This window comes from Crassostrea angulata, chromosome 4, assembly GCF_025612915.1.
Source record: "Crassostrea angulata isolate pt1a10 chromosome 4, ASM2561291v2, whole genome shotgun sequence".
In the NCBI taxonomy this organism is placed as follows: Eukaryota; Metazoa; Mollusca; class Bivalvia; order Ostreida; family Ostreidae; genus Magallana; species Magallana angulata.
The window spans coordinates 20,637,451-20,656,943 of record NC_069114.1 but is presented as its reverse complement, the minus strand read 5'-3'; the positions used below and the strand labels follow the sequence as shown (position 1 = coordinate 20,656,943).

The window sequence follows — 19,493 nt, the reverse complement described above, 5'->3', positions numbered from 1 at the left end:
TGTTTTGATGCAAGAAATAGAAAGTAATGTCCTACTGAAAGTCCAAGGCCTTGTTAAAAAAATTCTATTCATACCATATATTAATCAATGCAATTTTACAATACAAATGCATTTTTTTTTATTTTTGCTTTTGAATTTAAGCATTTACTTTGATATAAGGTTGTATTTTCCCCCCTATTAATTAAGTGTCCATGAGTTCAGATAGAAATTGAAGATATATGTTATGAAAAATATATATATATATATGTTGTTTGTGTCTCACTGTTTTCCAATAATACATAAAATCATTACCCCAACAATTGTTTACATAGAAAATATCAAACTGCATTCATGCAAAGAATTTAGAAATATCTGCTAGTTATGTATGTAACATAATTATGTTTTTTTACAATGATATTGTAATTTCGTTATAAATCCATTAACAATTACTGTACTATTAAATACCTCTTTTGCAGAACAAATTCAAGTACATGGTGAAATATTCATGTAACAGCGATTGTCTGATGGACGTCATAAAATTAATTACCAACTAAAACTTCACCAAACTACATCAATTTTCCCTGCAAAAGAGCAGCGTTCCATGTATCGTGCAAATATTTATTTCAATTTCAATGCAACATACTTGTGCAATATGATAATGATTTAATTCAATTAGTTTTTATTTGCATGGTATTTCAACAGGATTAATACAGGATAACCTATTCATTTTCTTTTTTACTTCATTATTACCGGTATTTAAAGCGCCTTAGCCACCCACCCACTCACGTTTTTTGCAAAGTTAGACATAAATAAAATCCTTTTTTTTGTGTGATTGTCAATTAAGATTTTTGATAAGTCTAGCCCCCCCCCCCTTTCAGTTTGCTTTCGACGCCACTGGGAATACACCACACCTAACCAACTAACCAAAGTTTAAGTTTACAGATGGTCTACTGATATATTTAAATACTGATATTGTACTGTTGCCATGCTTTTGTGTGTCCAATTGTATTCATTTTATATTAGTTAGAGAAAGTTACATTGTTTAATCTGCATGAACAATGCATTGTATACAAGCACATTACTGTGCATATTATAATGCCCAGATTTTTGGGTTTTATTTTCTTTATACAGTATTTTTATTTGGAGGTCGGTTTTTTTTAATTTTATTCTTGTTTGATTTTTGTTTTCCCCCTTTAATCAAATGAATTTATGCTTATATTATAATATACACAATTTTTAAAATTGTTACTTGTTAATCAAGATGAGATGTAAAACTTATTAAAACATTCAATGTAAATATTACATACAGGAATCTATTAAATTGTTCTATCTGGCCTTATGAATATGTTTTCATTGTTGACATTACTCACAGGCACTGGAAGTTATTGTAAAGATACTGTATGTGAATGAATTAATATTATACATTCACATACAATATATTTACAATAACTTCTAGTGCCCATTACATTAGTGAAGACAGTATGACAGTTGGGTTAGAGTGTTTGTGATATAAAAAAATCATTCTAACTGACAAGAGGTATGTATGTAAATGTATGATTTTAAATATCATTTACATGCAGTCACACAGTCATGCTAAATGCATAACATTTACAAGACATAGTTTAATAACAAATTTAAATGCTATTATAGGCATGAAAAGGGAAATAACTACCACAGTTTTATGTTGAAGTAAATCAAAAACATTGCAACATTCTCTTGTCAATGTGCATAAAGAATTATGTGTTGATGCAGATTTTATTCTTTCCTTGGAGTCAAGGGGATTCCAAGCCTATCTATATACAATTTTAACTAGCTGATATCACAAAAAATCTTAAATTCATCAATTTCATCTCATCTATGATCTAGATCGACAGAAACATTACTGACCACAAATTTTACATTGCCTTGAGCATGCTCAACATTCCAACTCACATCACAAGTCAATGCCCATGTATATCTCCCATCATGGCCATGATTGAGATAGCAACAACAGCCCTCATATAAGAAATTAGAACATTTTATAACCAGAATAAAATACATTTATCAGACAAAAACATCATCTTAGAACAATTCACACACTGAACACCACAATACCTTAAAATTGCTATCAAATAACATGTATGAAATAACTTAAATCCAGTTATTTTCGTTATGATCTAATATTTCGTTTTTTCCATGATCATTTTAACGGTAATATCCAGAAATACAAAACGCAGAAATTGTATCCATTATTGTTTAATTGTTAAACTTTTTAAATTGCACCAACAAAAATGAAAATAAATATCAATTTACCTGGCACCTTATTGTCATAAATTTTGTGATACAGAAACCAATCAGATATGGTACCAAAAAAATGCCAATTTGTCAAACAAACAATTTTTCTAGACATACTAAGTGATAGACGATATCATGAAGTGTGAGAATCAAAAATATATATAATAAAATTACTTACTTTCAATATATATAATAAAATTACTTACTTTCGCTCTTGAGTAAAATTCTGACATCCTCCACTAGATTTTCTGCACTAAAATGAGGGACCATTCCCAGATTTCCTAGAAGCTGTGCGATTTTCCTCCGGACCAGAGCCTCTTTCTCCTGCTGGAAATGTTCGATGAGTTCCTGTATCACACTCTGGGGAATCTGGTCACCTTCCACCAGGCTCTCCTCAAACTTCAGCAGCTGTTGCAATGCCTGCTGGGAGCTGGACACTCCTAGAAGATTTACCTGAACTTCTTTTGTTGGAGGTTTCTGCACCAGTTTCAGCTTCTTAATCGGCTTTGGCTCCTCCTGAGATGAATTCAGTTATAGGAGTCATGTAAATTTATGCATACAGTTTTATGATTAAAATTTCTCTGTTAAACTATTATTATCTAACTCATTTTAAAAAATATTGGGACTTGAACAATAAATATACATCAATGGTCGAATTACAGGACAATGAGGACATACTACTACATGTAAATAATGAATATTGAATTTTAAATTACCATCACCTGGATAAAAAAACTGGCCTTTCCGAGACTAGAATTTATTTACATTACCTGTACTACTTGGCTAAACTCTGCAACAGCTCTCTTCTTCAGGAGTGCAGCCATGTTGAATGCTCAAATCTTTATATATCTATAATTTCTACAAATAAATCTTGCTAATAAGAAAATATCTCAATTCAATCTATAACTATGAGCATCCATATTAATTTCTAATTGTTAATTTGTTCATCTAAAATGGGTTGAAAAAAAATTATTATTTTAACTCAGGGCTTTTGATAGTCTGTACATGTTACTTCAGGATGGTTGACAATCCAATCCAACCTAAACTGACAATACTTTTCATGCATTATGCATATAAATTTTTTTTGAAATTTGTATCCTAAAAGTTAACAATGCTATGAATGTTGTTACAAATTGCATTTAGAAAAAGTTTTGAAAATGCTAAGCATTAATGTTTGAATGCTACTAGATTTTTACAAATGAGCCACAGGGGCTCGCCACGAAGTTTTTCAACTTTTTATACCTACCACCTCTAAACAATAAAATACACAAGGTGCAAACAATAAAATACACAAGGTGTAAACAATAAAATACACAAGGTGTATTTTATTGTATATTGGTGGTAGATATAAAAGGATGAACAACTTCGTGTTGAGCCCCTGTGTTGTTGTTTTTTAAACTTCCACTCCAAAAAGTCTGTGACTCTAAACATATTTTAAAAAAATATGCAATTCGAACTTATTTAATTAACTAATACACTGACCTAAACCCTAGACAAATACAGTGAATTAAGTCAGCAAATTTGGGTTACGTCAAACTATTTTCAAAACAGTCTCTATACTCATAAATATACTACATGTAGTAAGCTGAAAAAATGTGTACGTTTGTTGGTTTCATTTAAAACTTCATTAGTGTATAATGATAACATTTCCAGGGTATAAAGAAATGTTTCTGAGTTTAAGTTCTCCTAAGCTTTCAACATTTAATCTGAATGAAATAAAAAGAATACAGTTTTACATGTTTTTTTGCAAATCATAATCGTAGTGTCCAAGAAGAAGGTTCTTTGGTCGCCATCTTTGTAAAGACAGTGTGTACTATGAATAATTCGGAATTCCATTTTTGAAACAGTGGATTTTTTATTTAAAAAACCTTTTGTAGTTAAAATATTAAAAAATGTTGAAAGTTTGAAAGTCAAACAATAAAATTACTGACAAATCATAACATTAAATACCCTTGAAACACTTATTTCGTATCTATGTACGAGTTGTTTAAACGCAATTCTTGTCAGAGTATGATAAACGTTTGATTGATAGTGAAAAAGATCTTAAATTTCAAAGCGGTTGAATAGTGTAGATTTATTTTTACATCAACACGTGCATTTAAAAAAATGGGAAAAGAAAAGAAAGAGAAAAGAAAGTCTGAAGGAGGAGAAGAGGTAGAGGAAAAGGATGGGAAAGAGGCATGGGCAGAAAAAACGAAGTATCTTAGTCCTATATCAAAGCCACTTGCCAGTCGGAAGTTAACCAAAAGACTGTACAAAGTTATTAAAAAAGGTGCATGCATGTGAAATGTACACAACATTTGAGATTTATCCAGCAGAGATTATGTTTCTAGATTAATTAAGCGCTAAAAATACGTTGTAAGGTGTGCATGGAATTGAAAACTAATGATACAGTATTTGAATATTTGATAATGTGCCATTGCTTGTGTAAAAAAAAAAATCGTTAAGGATCACAAAAAATGAGATGCCTCTGATCGAAAAGACATATTGTTTTATTTAAAGGATTTTGTTGATGGCAATATGTAACTTATTCCATAGCAGAGTGGATACAATGTCGGGCTTGTGATCCATGCATCCCCGAGTTCCATTCCCACAGGGCTTTTGTCGGTACATTGAATTACCGAAATGACAGTAATTACAGAAATGGTACTTGAAATTACCGAAATGACACTAAAATCTTCAGGAATGACATTTCAAATACATTGAAATGGGGTTATATTATATTATACGTTTATGTCTTTCAGGTAAATGCTTCATAACCAAAAAGAAATAAAAACCTTAAAGAACGATAACTGTTACAACGACAATAATGATTTATTATTTGTATAAAATAAATTATGGAGAAAAATTCAATTTAAATTAATATTTTCTAATTAACAATACATATAACAATTAATGAGGAATTTTAATTGCATGCTTTTAAATATCAGAGGGTCAAATTACATTCATGCTCATATCATAATTGTCTAACTATCCGACCATTTTCCGTCTTGCAATTATACCAATTATTTACAATGATAAAGACATTTATTGATATAATTTAATATATTTGTGGTGAAAAACATTTTTTAAATAAAAATTAGGTGTCATTTCTTTAGATTTAGGTGTCATTCCAGTAATTTCAGGCATCATTTCGGTAAATACTGTCATTTCTGTAATTCGGGTTAGCCGGCTTTTGTTGTTTCTTACTGTATTGAATTTTTTAGATACTCATTTTTTATCCCCAAACTTCAGATTTTTTCATTTATTTGACATGTACGGTTTATTTATCATCATATCTTTCATAATCAAATAATTTACTGTTAATTAATTTAAGTGACTTTTTCCAGGTGTGTTATTTCACCTTAAAAATGGGTGCCTTGGAGAAAACATAATAAGGAAGGACACCCTTTTGGATAACGCCTTACTTTATCAGCTAATTTCTCATTTAACTTGATAAACTTGACATATATGCATTTATTCCATATTCCCTCATTATACGATTCTTCTTTGTTTCCACCTCTGGTTTCAGGGATGGGGTAATAGAAAAAAGTATTTGTAATTGAGTGTAATTAATTACATTTTTCAAAGTAATTGAAAGTAATTGGTAATTGAGTCTGTCTTCAATTACAAGTAATTGAATGTATTTAAATACATTCCAAAAATATTGTGTATTTTCAATTACTTTTCAATACATCTCAATTACTTTTTTCCAAGTTTAAAATATAAAAAAGGTGTCTTATAATGATAAATACATGTAGATTTTATACATGTTTGGCATGGACTTTTGTTTATACAATAATTAAATGTCCCATAATGTTTGTTATGTTTATACAGCATGACACACTGCCCAGAGCAATAGGTAATGATCTAATTTTGTGGAGTTGTGAACTCCTCCAATACCCAAGAACCCCAATTGATTTTAGACTCAAGGGAATAAAAATATCTCATTCTTGTGAATTATAGCAATTATTATTTATATACTGATATGTTGTACTGCTGAAAGTTGTACTTTTTGAATAAACATAGTTTTCATATGTGAATAAAGATTAATTCACTATTGAGAAAATATTATTCAGAACCAAAAATGAACTCAATGGTACTTAATGAATTTAATGTTAAAGAAAATTTTCAAGAAATCTGATCTGAACTGAACTATACAACCTTTAAAAACATAACCGTACATAAAGCCATGTATAATGTCGTTAATATATATGTTCTCAAAATTAAAAAAAATAAAACTAAAGTAATTGAAATGTAATTAATTACATTTATCAAATTAATTGAGAGTAATTAATTACATTTTAAAAAATCAATGTAATTGTAATTGCAAGTAATTGATAAAATTGTCAATGTATTTGAAAGTAATTAATTACTTTTCAAAGTAATTGACCCCAACTCTGTCTGGTTTAATTCTTCTTTTTTAAACCTACATGAACCAACTTGTTGATTTTTTGCATAAACATTCAAAATCAACAACTCCTTGGCTTCTGCAGAAAGCAAAAGAATGGCACATGAGATCTCTGTAATAAGATTGTTTACTGGAAAACCAAAGTTGTTGAATTTTGATGTACCTCGGTACATACGAGAAATAAATAAAGTTTGTTATATATAGATGTAAAAAGAAATTAATTGCAGGTGCCTATCCTGGGCATGTGTATTTCATAAGTTATAAACATTCTTTTATAAAAAAAAAAGTAATGCTACTGTTTAAGTGTTCAGCATTTGAATAAAAGGGTAAAATCAAATGCATCAGAACTGGTTTTGATAAACTTCAACTTGTGAGTCATTGGCCACTGAAAACATTTCTGAAGAATGAATAAGCATCATGAAGCATCATGAAATTCATTGTTTAAGAGAAAAAAATGAAATAAAATTTTTTTTCAAGAAATGCTCAAACATAGCTGTTGATTTGAACTGGGACAAAAAAATGTCAACTGCATGCATGTTAGCACTAATTCTCAGCATAACGAGGATTTCATAAAACCAACTGTAGTGTGATGAACAAAGTCTGAAATATTTAAGTTTTTCATTACAGCACAATCAAAGAAAAACATTGTGTCTGGAATAAAGTTTGTGCAGAAAAGCATCAGGAAAGGGGATCATAGTGGGTGAGTATACTTATAATTTATTTATTTGGACAGAGATTCAAAGAACCTGTTGCATCATTATAAAAAAAATGTAAAACCTCTGGCGTTCATCATGCATACCAATGAAAACACATTGTTGAATAATAAAAAAAAAAAAACGCCACAATTAAACCATTCCATATGGTGGGATTCATTTTTGTTTCAATCAGACAAAAAATTTTCATCAAAGATTTCTCAGCAACTTTTAATCGCAGATGCTTGAAATTTATAAACACTCTTTATTTAGGTATATGTGGTCTTCATTTTTGAACCTATTAGACAATTAACTTCCTAATAAATTATGACTTTATTTTTTTTGCCTAAATTTTTTAACAAATCTTTGTGTAATGGGATTCCATCTAGCGCAATTTTTGTGCGCCGTAAATCACAGTTTTTTACTATGGGAGGCACTGTAGCTCCCAGGTCGTCCATCAGAATTTTTTCAGACCGGGAGCTACAGACCTGCAGCTAGGATTCCATTATGAACAAATTTGACAAAATTTTGTTATTTCACTTCAGAGGGGGGTATCACTAGTGAGTACTTACTCACAGATATGATGTTTTAACTGCATTGTATAAGAACATTATCTTAGTGATTGCACGGTAATTGCACCTTATACATGTATTTCAGAATAATGATACTGGCAGGGGATGTGTCTCCAATAGATGTCATCTCCCACATTCCTATACTCTGTGAAGAAAATCAAATCCCATACTGCTATGTACCCTCCAAAACGGTTAGTATATCTGTACTATAAAAAGGTCAAGGGTGTTAGAAATCTGTTGAAGTTTTGATGAATCCAGGTTAGCCATACATGTCACAGGGAATTAAAAATTAATTGATTTATAAGGCTTTTGAAGCGAGTTGGTAGTTTTTTTTATCTGGGTCAGAGTTCGACCCCTTTCTTTATTTATGGTTACATTGAAATTACCTGTAATGTTAAAACGGGCTTGGCCCTTGTGATACATGTCACAAAGTACTTAATAAACTTATCTATCAAATAAAGAACCATTTTAACAAGACCTTAGACCTTCAATAGGGCATAGATGTTCATTTCTTGTGTCAAAACAAGTTAAAAATGACACGGTTTCAAGCGAAATATGCACCGATTGTGTAGACTTGGCTCAAAAGCCAGACAAATCTTGTTGATTTCAAAGAGCAATGGCTGAGTGGCTAGCAATGAAATCGACAAGCCTACATCACATTGCAGTTTTACACAAAGTCCAAGCTCTTGTTCATCTTCGCTAGCCAAGGGTTTTCGGTCCACTTTGCTCCCCATAAACCCTTGGCGGATTTCATTACGAAAACTCGGTGACGTGGTGGCGCTATCTAGCGAGCAACTTGAGTTGCGCCCCTTGCATTTTTACATTTTAATCGAATTAAACAACAGGTTATATACACACTACGGCATTAATACAACTTGAAAACATGTTGACTACCGAATATCGGAACATAATTAACGATGCTATTAAATACGAATTAAGTTATAACCTAGGGAAAGCACGGAATGTTTTATTCATAGTGTTTTGTAAGGACCTGTACCGGGAGTGAAAAAGTTGCCGATTTATATGAAAGCTTTCATGCCATAAAATCAGGTATCGTTGTCGTGAATATTGCGGACCAAAGAAATTAAATAAAACAGAGCTCACTGAACCTTTAAAAGCAATAACCATAAGCAGGAACGTATATACTAACAGGATAGGCAACTTCTACATTCGCCATGTTTACTTCCCATGCTATCACGCGGGCCTTGACAAGTTTGTAGAAATATGGTCAATCCCAGTAAAATATATAGGTTTTTAAAACGATCTGGTTAGATCATCGTTGGGGAGGCACTGTATTCGAGAACTTGTGTCTCAATTTGTTAAAAGCACCGAATGTTTTACCAAAGATCACACGTGTTTTCTTTTAAAGTTTATATTTACAAGCACTGCAATTGGATCAGCTACTCGCAGCTGCAGCCAATCATAAAACAGATCTTGTCACCGAGTTTTCGTAATGAAATCCGCCAAGGGTTTATGGGGAGCAAAGTGGACCGAAAACCCTTGGCTAGCGAAGATGGCTCTTGTTAAAATGGTTCTAGATGGTCTGAGAGAGCAATATCTAAAATAGTAATGTAGCTCCTCAAAGTGGGGTTTTTGGGGGAAAGGACTATAAAGGATCTCTGTAGTGGTTCCAAAGCAGGAACGATTCAGTCCTTAAATATTAGTTTGTATATCAGTTGTAAAACTAATTTTGCACCATTGTGAATATCCTATGAAATTTTAGCCTTCTCTCAATGTGTAGCCAAAAGGGGAAGGAACTGTTTAATATTTAAATGTAGAATCTTTTGAAATTTGTTATCAATAAATGCTATAATTGTCCTGCTAATAGAGTAACCATTATTCTGATTCTTGCATCATTTCAGGATCTTGGAGGGGCCTGTGGAAACAGACGATCTATGACCATGTTGATTGTGAAGCCAAATGAAGATTATCAAGATTTGTTTGAGGAGTGCAAGACTGAAATTCAAAACCTTCCCATGCCAATCTAGGCAGTGGGTTTTATATATAAAGGGGAGGGGGTGCAGTTCTCACGAAATGCATTATTTGTTTTAGTTTTAGTAGTGTTGATGTATGAAACATAGAGGTATTGATGCAAGATAATGAAAGCATATCCAGTTGTTTTTTTTGTTGATCTCTATGTCAAATTTCACCTTTGAATTTTGAAGCTGTTTGAAATGAAAAGTTGCAATGGTTGCAATTTATCATAATTCTTTGTTTAACTGTAATAGTTTTCGTAAAACAAGTTGTTTCTATAATCATGTTTTTCATCAATTTCAACGCATTTCATCATTTTTATCAAATCATGGAAATGTATAGAACAGAACCTTGTGTGAAAAGAAATATTGTGGAAATGAATTGCTTGTTATGAACATGATAAAGTCTTATTATTTTATATGTATGGTATGTATATGTACAAAAATTAAATGAAAACAACATTATTTTGTTAGCTTTTTTCTTTGTCTGATTATTGATGTTGCCTTGAGTCTTGCTTGAGATATCAAGTGATTGGTGTTTGAGTTTTTAAAGTAGAATGCAACATATAAAAACAAAAAATGTTACATTACTGTTGATTGATGATCACATCATTGTTTGCAATTTTGAACATTAATACACAAAAAACACACACATTTTCATTAAAAACAACTGATTTTTAGTTTATTTGACATTTCAAACCTAGCTTTGAAGTAAGCTCCATCACCAAAATCTTGTTTCATAAAAAAAACAACAACGAAGTATTTCTCGCTATCAACAGAATACTGTATTGAGGGTTATTTTCGTCCCTTCTAAACTTGCAAACAACCTTGCCCCATTTTGAATTCACCCACTTGCAGGTGTGTTAAAATCTAAAAAGATATAATTTGAGACATTGGAATTTGTCGAGTCGCCCGCTGACAGCGAGGGCAAAAGGGGAAGAATTAAAATGGGGCGAATATCTCTGTAAATAGTAAGTGTGCAGCTATCTATCGCATACTCTAATCTATTGAAGAAAATTTAGTCTCCAGAGTCTTTGTACACCAAAACACGACAAATTCACAGCACAACACGCCACTGGCAATGAAAATCCCTGCCAAAAGGATGAAGAAGGCTGTCTGCACATCGTCTGGTTTGATGGTGTGTTGATTCAGCAGCTGGCTGACCTCGCTGCAGTTGTTCTGTAGCTTGTATTTCTGGTGGATGCTCCCCAATATTCCACTGTCTTGTAACTGAGCTAATCTGAATAATAGAAACGATACAGATGGAATCCACCTTAAATTATGTAATAATTGATGTTAACATAGTGTTTTGTGCATGTACATACTTGCAATAAAAACGTTAATATGTTGTATTTTGAATTATGGGTGTATCTTATTACACAAATGAACCTCAATGCCCCAACTGTAGCCCAAAATACCCCAATACTATAGGTACATGTACATACAAATGAATTTTTTGCAACTAAATGTTACCTAAAAAGAAATTTTAAGTATACTATAATGTACTTTAAGAAACTGTAAAACTCAATGATATCCAAGACAAACTCATTGATCCTTTCTCTCACAACTTTTTCTCTCTGCTCACTTGACATCACACAAAACAACAAGTTAGGTTAATGTACACGTTCGATGTGTTTGATATCAGGAAGCCTATCTAAATCACGGATGGTCATGGAGTACACTGGAACATCATTGAACTTTATTGGGCATCATCAAATTCACAGGCAACTTAAAAAAATTGTGGATTTTTTTACAATAAAAAATACTGGCGAAAAATCTGCCGTAAATTGTAACAAAAGAATCGAAGCCAGATTGCCATAAAATTATACACTTAATATAACTAACCCCCCCCCTCTCTCTCTCTCTCTCTCTTAATTATTTTTAATGTCTTGTTATTACACCTATGTACAGTATAACTGAACAGATTCTGATATCAGCTGTCTTCACAAAAATGGGTGTCACCATTGATTGGGGTTCGTTGGAATATCACCTGGATACATCAAAGCTCTTTAGGGTATCAGTTGAGTGTTATTGCCTTCTCTATCCAGAGCTGTCTTTCCCGCTACGCTCACAAGTACAACTCTGTCAAATCCCGATACACAAGATTCTTGTACAAAGTTTGATAAAATGTAAATAATCGATGTAATTTCTTCTTTTAAAATTATGCTTTGTCATTTTTCTAATCCTTTAAATATTCTACACATCAAACATTTTTATTTCAAAGTTCCTGTCAGAACTATTTTGCGGAGGTGAAATGAAAATCTGATCATATGATCTGTAGTTTGACATATTTTTTAACGTTTTGGAAAAGCATTTTCTACACGTTCCCGATTCATCATTGATTTCATACAAATCTTCAGCAATTTCCTCTCCTATGGTCTTAGCAATGACAATTTCTCCGGCGTTGACAGAGGTGTAAGCAAAGTTTGCGTATAGCACGAACTCTGGTGATAAAATGGTATCATTTGTGTTCATTAGGGTTAGAAGATGCTCCAGTTAATTATCATAATGATAGTTATGAATTTAGATTGCAATCAGATAACTTTTCTTAACCCAGAGGTACAGTGTAGTCGCGAAAATCGCGGATATTTCTAATACGCGAATTTTGGTTCGCAGTATACCATTTATTAAACCTAGCTACAAGATGCTTGCATAAATATTTTAACCGTTATGATCCCATTTAGCTTACTTGAGAGAGAATATCTCTTTGAGCGGTGAATCCTCGGGAACGCCAAACGCACTGTTGTCCTCCACGAATCTCTCGGTGGACAGCAGGGAGCGGCAGTCCGAGAAACTGACCGTCTGCAGATGTGGAACAGGGGAGATAAACACGTACTTCTCCGTCATCAATTTCCGGAAGTGAACGTCACCGCTGATGGATAACACCTCTTGATCTTCTGTCGCAAATTGACGCGCACCTTGGTAGATCTTCTGGTAAACTTCAATGTTTGATTTCTGCAGTATTTGAGCAGTAGAAAATCAAAGCCAAGAGAAAGAAAAGGGCAAAAAAGTAAAAATTAATAGAGGGAAGAGTTAGAGACAATCAAGATTAACATGGACGAAATACCTGGAGCACAGAATCCAAGTAGGTCCCCGATACGTAGCCCCACTTGTACTCGGTTTGAGACACCAGATCCTCCAGAGTCTCGAAGTGTATCTTCTCCCTGCGGGCCAGCGCCATGCTGGCGACCAGACTCCCGCAGTACACGGCGGCGAGCGACACGCACGAGATCCAGAAGATGCACGTGAATACCCGGCCACTGGAAGAACTGGGCAGTCGGTGACCAGCTAAAGGAATGTCAAAGGAAGTAACTTATTTTAGATTTGTGGATCCATCGCAAAAAATATTTGAAATCAAATTTCATGAAGTAGATTCGGATCTTTGATGGTTGCAATCTCTGTACACCTGATACGCATTTTATTGCATACATGTACTAGTAAACTAGCAACGGCTAGGTTTTAAAACTGAAAACTATCTATGTAATATTATCATGTTTAATTTAATGTCAGTCAATTCAAAGCAAACCAAAAACAAGTCATGCAATAAACTAGTTGATTTTACCTTGCAGCACTAGTGCACCGTAAATGTACTCCACAATATCGGCGAGCTCTTTTTTCTCGGAAGGATTTCTTCCGTTCCAGATCCAGCTCAGATGTTCCATTGTGTACAGTAGTAAACTGGCCAGCACCAGAACAGTGACTATTGACAGAAGGACGTCGGAGGTAAACATGTCCAGGTAGATCCGCCATTTCACTGTCTTTGGGTCCGGCATGCGCATAATAAACCCGAAGTTGGAGTAAAAGAATGGAATGGTGAAGTCCACCACTTTTTTGCGGTCCTCTTGGACTGTCAGTGGTACCATTGCTATGTCCACTTCCTGGCAAAAAAGTGCTTAAATTGCAATTTACGGCAATATATTTTGTACATACCAGTGTATTAAAACAGCAAATTACTTAAAGATTATGTATATCCAAATTGACATGATGCATGTTGTTTCCATGTACAACGAATGAAGTTCGTTTTTTGACTTGTTGGGGTTGCTAATGTTGGTATTGGTCCACAGAATATGAGCCACAACAATATATTTAATGATTCAACAGTAAAGTTATAAATGGACCTATCCACTCCTCTGATACCGTACCCGTCTATGAAGCATCCCGATCATCCCTGTCCAGTTCCCGTCATCCTTCAATATCCCCCACTGCCCGTCTTCCGGTGGGATGACCCGATAACTGACACCAAAGATAATTATTCATCTACATTTTTATCAATTAATCATAAAAAAAAACCACAAAGTTTTAAATGCTGTGTAGACGACTGAAAGAGGTTTTGGAGACACACTTACGTGAAGTTAAGTTTATTACACAGAATTTTGACAATGTCCCCGCACACGCCTCCTTCTATCACCAGATCTCCATTTTTCTCGCTCAACTCCACATAACCTTTATACTTAAACAGGGATATAAAAAATGGTCTGTGTTACAATAACAACAAATTTTCAGGTACTTTATAATGAATACAGTATTATGAACTCAATTTACTTGGACAGCAGTTGTTAGCAGTTGTCTCCCGTTGAATCCAAAATGTGAGTTTGGAAACAGATCCATCTTGTCGTTCCAGTCGATTTCGACTTTTTCAAATTCTCTAGTGTTGTTTTCTCGCCACATTAAAGTCGACAGATCAGCCTTGTTTGCTGTCGTTTTCTGTAATGATAGACAACTGTGGACTAGTGAACAGGGTTTACTCCGGGTTTTCTAAAAAGTGCAAATTATTTTTAAAGTTTAAGGTGGAATAACACACCTGGAAAAAGTCACTCAAATTAACAGTGAATTTTTTGATTATAAAAGATATAATTATAAGGAAACTGTACATATGTCAATTAAGCAAAACATTTGCAGTTTGGGGGGAAAAAATGATAAAAAATTCAATTCAGCAAGTAACAACAAAAACCCATACGGTATTCGAACTCGTGATGTACGGATCACAAGCTCGACACTTTATCCACTTGGCTATGGAGTAATTTATATGTTTCTGTCGATAAAATCCTTTTAATAAAACAATATGGTGTTTCGATCAGAGGTCAGCCATTTTGTGATGATGTGTTATTCCACCTTAATTAAACATTCCTAAACAGATGCATCAAAACGTGTAAATCACAGACACCTGACCTTAATATATATTTTTCTTATCATAAAACATATATCAGGTTGGGGTTTTATATTTATTATTATGAGAAAAATATATGCTAAAAACGTCAGGTCCCTGTGGTGTTGGCGGCAAATGAAGAAAATTATATATATTTTTTTTATACCTCCATACATTTTGTCTATAACGACAGAAAATATCATTCCTGGACATATATATCTACATATTTAATTTAGAAACGAGATTTAAGTGGACAAAGAGATGTTGCTATAATATGATACTATATATATATTGAGGATTTATGTGTAATGAATAAATCACAGACAAAATAATGAACAGAAGGTCATAAGTTTACTTTAATTAATTAATGCAAATATATCTACTTCACAATATAGCATATTGCCCTTGTAGTTAGGGCTTTCTGTCAGTAAATCAATGGATGTACATGTATGTGTACCTTATGACTGGAATCCATTTCCTTAACTTTTATTTTCGTTTAGTGTATTACATGTATGTCATGAAAGAACTCATTCCAGCTCTGATCATTAATCAAGATTTACTTTCACATCTGTTTAATCGATATCAATTACTCAGTCCCCCTTTTTGTGAGTAAACTTTCTATTATATAGTACGTTATTTTTGCATTATGGCATTAACATGTACTAGTATATAATCCTTCAACTTAAACCTTCATATATTATGCATGTACAGGTAAACATCGGTATCTCGAACTTGAGGGGGGGGGGGGGGACTTGTGTGAGTGTGTTGAATCTACCTGTATGAGTAGCACATTGTCCATGGCTACATCAGACCAGAACTGTACATCATCCCCTGTGTTGTTGTTGGCTTCCTCCCCGCGGTACGTATACACCACCCAATAAGACATGGCGTACAGCGCTGTTCTCCGTATGTTTTCCGGTTGCCTATCAAACATCGTCGCCTGCAAATTCGTCAATGAATGATAAAATAGAAATGTATATATATATGATATGTTTGACGTCAAATTCAAGAATTTTTTAAGAGAGAGAGAGAGAGAGAGGGGGGGGACCTCTTTCAGAACGGATTCGATGAAAGACCAATTTCCAATCACAACCGCATGTACTTCCGGGTCCCTGTGTTGCCATAGAGATTCTATGTACTCCTCATTCAGACATATTGGACGCAGTGAGCTTTGAACATACAGGTTTCCGAGCTGTTCCGCTAGGTTGAAGGCAATGGATGCTACAACGGTTCACAAAAAATGAAGTTTTGTATCCCGCTTACCTGTACCTCTGTTGGACAATTCGGTTTGATATACGGCATGTATACCCGAATTTCCGTTAGATATAATCGTATGTATCTGCTTTTCAAAATGACATGGATGTAAATAGTTCAATGCAATATCAAAGGGGGGGGGATATGTCAAGCTCTTGGATTGCAACAAAATGTTGTAAATGTAAATTGGATTTCTGCAAGTGTAAAACAATCGTTACAAGACCAATATATTCAAAAATGGTCGTGAAAGTAATGACTCGTCAAAAGGACAAATTATCAAGATTTTTTAGAATAATTTTAGTTATAAAGGTAACATAAATATACTAGTATTGTCACACAAACTTTGAAAGATTTTTATGAAATTTAGAACCTCAAACCACAATGTCCCGGGGAGACTGGGAGATGGTACACTATTCCTTTAACTATACCAATAGAGTGTGTAAACTCTGTAATTCAGGTCAAATTGCTGACGAATTTTATTAGATCTATTTTAATTCTTGAATGTAAAGGGTTTTGATGTTTAGACATACATATCTTGAGGATAAATACTGTTCAGCGCTAAATACTATTAATTTCTGCGTGATTATGTCTTGTACTAATGACACAACTCTGAAAAAAAATGTTATTTTATTATCAATGCAAAATATACAGTCTGATATAAATGCATGTCCTTCATTATTATACTTTTTCTATCTTCATTGTATATATAGTATATTTATGCTTATTTACTCTTTATTTACTATCTATCTTTTTATTTATATAAGATGTACCTCTGACTTTTGAACTGTATATAATGATTGAAACTCATGTACCATTTCATGGCTTGAGTGAATTAACTGAATTGAAATATTATTTGTGTTCGAACAACTCTCTCTAGTTCTTTTATGTAGACTCATAATTCGCAGATTTATTTATGACGAATCATACATCTCGTCATGATATATATTATATAATATGTATTTTAAAAATTATGTGTACACGACTATACTAAATTAAATTAAATTTGATGAAAAAAAATTCAGTAAACGACAGTACCATTGGGTAATTAGATCCACCAAAGTTTACAGTATAAGGGTTGTGAATGCATTGAAACGCAATTGGTAGATGGAACGAACGTCCAAATTATGTAAAAAAAAAACCAAAAAACCAGGTCATCCATTTATATCTTCATCTTCTAGATTATGATTCTTTGGTCGCCTTTAGTAATCAAATTACTGAAGTACTAAGTAAACGGAAGTTGATTTTATCGATTATTATTTATCTTAAAATCAACGATATGTTATTTTGCTTGGCAAGTACACTGTCGTGTATCCGCGCCGGTAGTGACATGTTTGGATAACGTGAAAATGGCGTATCCATTGCAAAAACAATGAGTGTTGTGTCTTTTTTCTATCGACAACGGGGTAAATATTAATTAAAATATTGTAATAGTCATTCATATTTTTCTGAAGGTTTTGCAGTTGAAAAGAGTGTGCGTTATTTTCGTTCATCGTTTATAAAAACGACTTATTTGTAGAAAAATCAATCGTTAACGTGTCATTTTAACGCTAAAACCAAGAACTATTTCTAGATTACGTAGATATTATAACACATACTAAAAATCTGAAGCAGCCAAAATTAATTTAAAACATTACATTAACCAAATAAAATCAAACCGATGTCTTTTTAATACATTAATATGTATAAAAATAGCAATAACTTCATGCACCTGCTAAATAAGTAGTACGGTTTGGATAAATAAATTATTCCGGTTTGGATGCTAAAATATAAATTGTGCAAATGGTACGGTTTGAATAATTAAAAGTTATAGGATTTTTGATTTTTTAGACATAAAGAGAGCACTTTGCATTTTATCGGTGTGCAACTGAAGATACATCTTTTTAAAAAAATAGTGGGTCATTCAAATTACACAGCATGCAAAAGATGTATTTTAAGTCAGGTGAAAAGAACTTAATATACAGACGATGAATTTTTCTTTCCTGTCCGACATTTTTATAAACGTTATGAAACCAAAATACTTCCACATGTTCGATTGGAACTAAAACTGGATGCTTAATTTTATTTCTTTAGACAAGCACGTTTTTTTCTCTGATAAAATGGTATATTTAGTGTATAATTGATCAGAAATTGATTATTTAACGAATAAGGAATCATTCTTTGATCGAATATCATGAGTTGATTATTTTGGTCGGGGCGTGGTCAAACCCAATAAAGCTCGAAATTACACTTCACAATAACGAAAGAATGATTCCTTATTACTTATATTAATTTAATTCACAGCAATTGTACTTTTAAATATTTTAATAAGCAAACGTCATTTGAATTTATTGGACTGAATATGAACAAATGGATACTTAGTGTTATCAAATGAAAAAAACATTGAAAAATGTAAATATAGTTATATCAAATCTTTTATTTTACTATGATTTCAAAAGAATACTTTCTTTAATTTTAAATTATAAAGAAAATATGAGTTGAAACATGGGGAACACAATAAAATGAAAAAAAAAAAAAAAAAAAAAAAAGTTTTTCACCTTTAACGTTAACCTGAAAAGCAATATATCATATAAACACCTTAACAGACAACTATCTTCTACTTTTAAGGCAAGCGACTATATGATGTGTTTTTTAGTTATTCTGAAATGATATTTATAATCGTGAAGTAAGTTGAACGGAGAACGTGCTTAGTAATAATATTATGAAAGTGAGCCTCGTTTACATTCAATACCAAGCTGTACATCGCTAGACAAAGAAAGTTCTACAATTATTTCACTCCCAGTGATTATACTGAAATAATACAAAGTACCATAGATGTCTGCCAAGTCATATATTTACTCTGTTGTTAGAAATAGTTGGTCCAAAAAATTCAAGTGATGAAGAGACCTAGGTAAACATCGCCATTTTATATGTACATTAAATTTTATTCAATCATAATTCTTACCAGAAAATCAAAACAATGAATATGTATCTATGTATATCAAGAGGTTTTGGTGACTCATGCGGGAAATGAAGGTGGCGTTACAGCAGAAAAAGTACAAAACCCGCGTTAGTATTTAACATGAAAGTATAATGATTAAAATTTCATTGTTAAAAATTTGCCAAAGCGCAGTTGTTAGGCTGTTGCAAAACTAAAAAGTTGTTTGGGAACGTTTCAATTTTTAATTTAAAAAAATAGACAAGTATGATGTTTGATAAGTTACTGTATAAAAGAGA

General features: G+C 32.7%; 3 protein-coding genes across 3 annotated transcripts in view; 1 reads left to right on the top strand and 2 right to left on the bottom strand.

Annotated features, from left to right (window-relative positions):
- Positions 1 to 4,060, bottom strand: part of LOC128179854 (integrator complex subunit 4-like) — a 64,158-nt gene extending 60,098 nt beyond the window's left edge. The window contains exons 1-3 of the mRNA XM_052847512.1: positions 3,990 to 4,060; positions 3,024 to 3,111; positions 2,460 to 2,769 (exon numbers count right to left, since the gene is read on the bottom strand). Coding sequence (XP_052703472.1) covers positions 2,460 to 2,769; positions 3,024 to 3,077 — 364 coding nt within the window. The 5' untranslated portion in view covers positions 3,078 to 3,111; positions 3,990 to 4,060. The remainder of the gene's footprint in view (positions 1 to 2,459; positions 2,770 to 3,023; positions 3,112 to 3,989) is intronic.
- A 251-nt stretch (positions 4,061 to 4,311) lies between these two features.
- Positions 4,312 to 10,345, top strand: LOC128179857 (H/ACA ribonucleoprotein complex subunit 2-like protein). Its single transcript, XM_052847515.1, has 4 exons — positions 4,312 to 4,525; positions 7,271 to 7,343; positions 7,993 to 8,098; positions 9,770 to 10,345. Exons 1-4 carry the CDS (start codon positions 4,360 to 4,362, stop codon positions 9,893 to 9,895), a joined length of 471 nt encoding a protein of 156 aa, XP_052703475.1. The 5' UTR covers positions 4,312 to 4,359; the 3' UTR covers positions 9,896 to 10,345.
- A 228-nt stretch (positions 10,346 to 10,573) lies between these two features.
- LOC128179855 (probable glutamate receptor) lies at positions 10,574 to 16,236 on the bottom strand. The gene is made up of 9 exons (XM_052847513.1): positions 16,075 to 16,236; positions 15,802 to 15,966; positions 14,423 to 14,584; positions 14,227 to 14,330; positions 14,023 to 14,113; positions 13,443 to 13,758; positions 12,948 to 13,168; positions 12,570 to 12,835; positions 10,574 to 11,120 (listed from the first exon to the last, which is right to left on the bottom strand). Exons 2-9 carry the CDS (start codon positions 15,958 to 15,960, stop codon positions 10,880 to 10,882), a joined length of 1,560 nt encoding a protein of 519 aa, XP_052703473.1. The 5' UTR covers positions 15,961 to 15,966; positions 16,075 to 16,236; the 3' UTR covers positions 10,574 to 10,879.
- Positions 16,237 to 19,493: the final 3,257 nt, after the last annotated feature.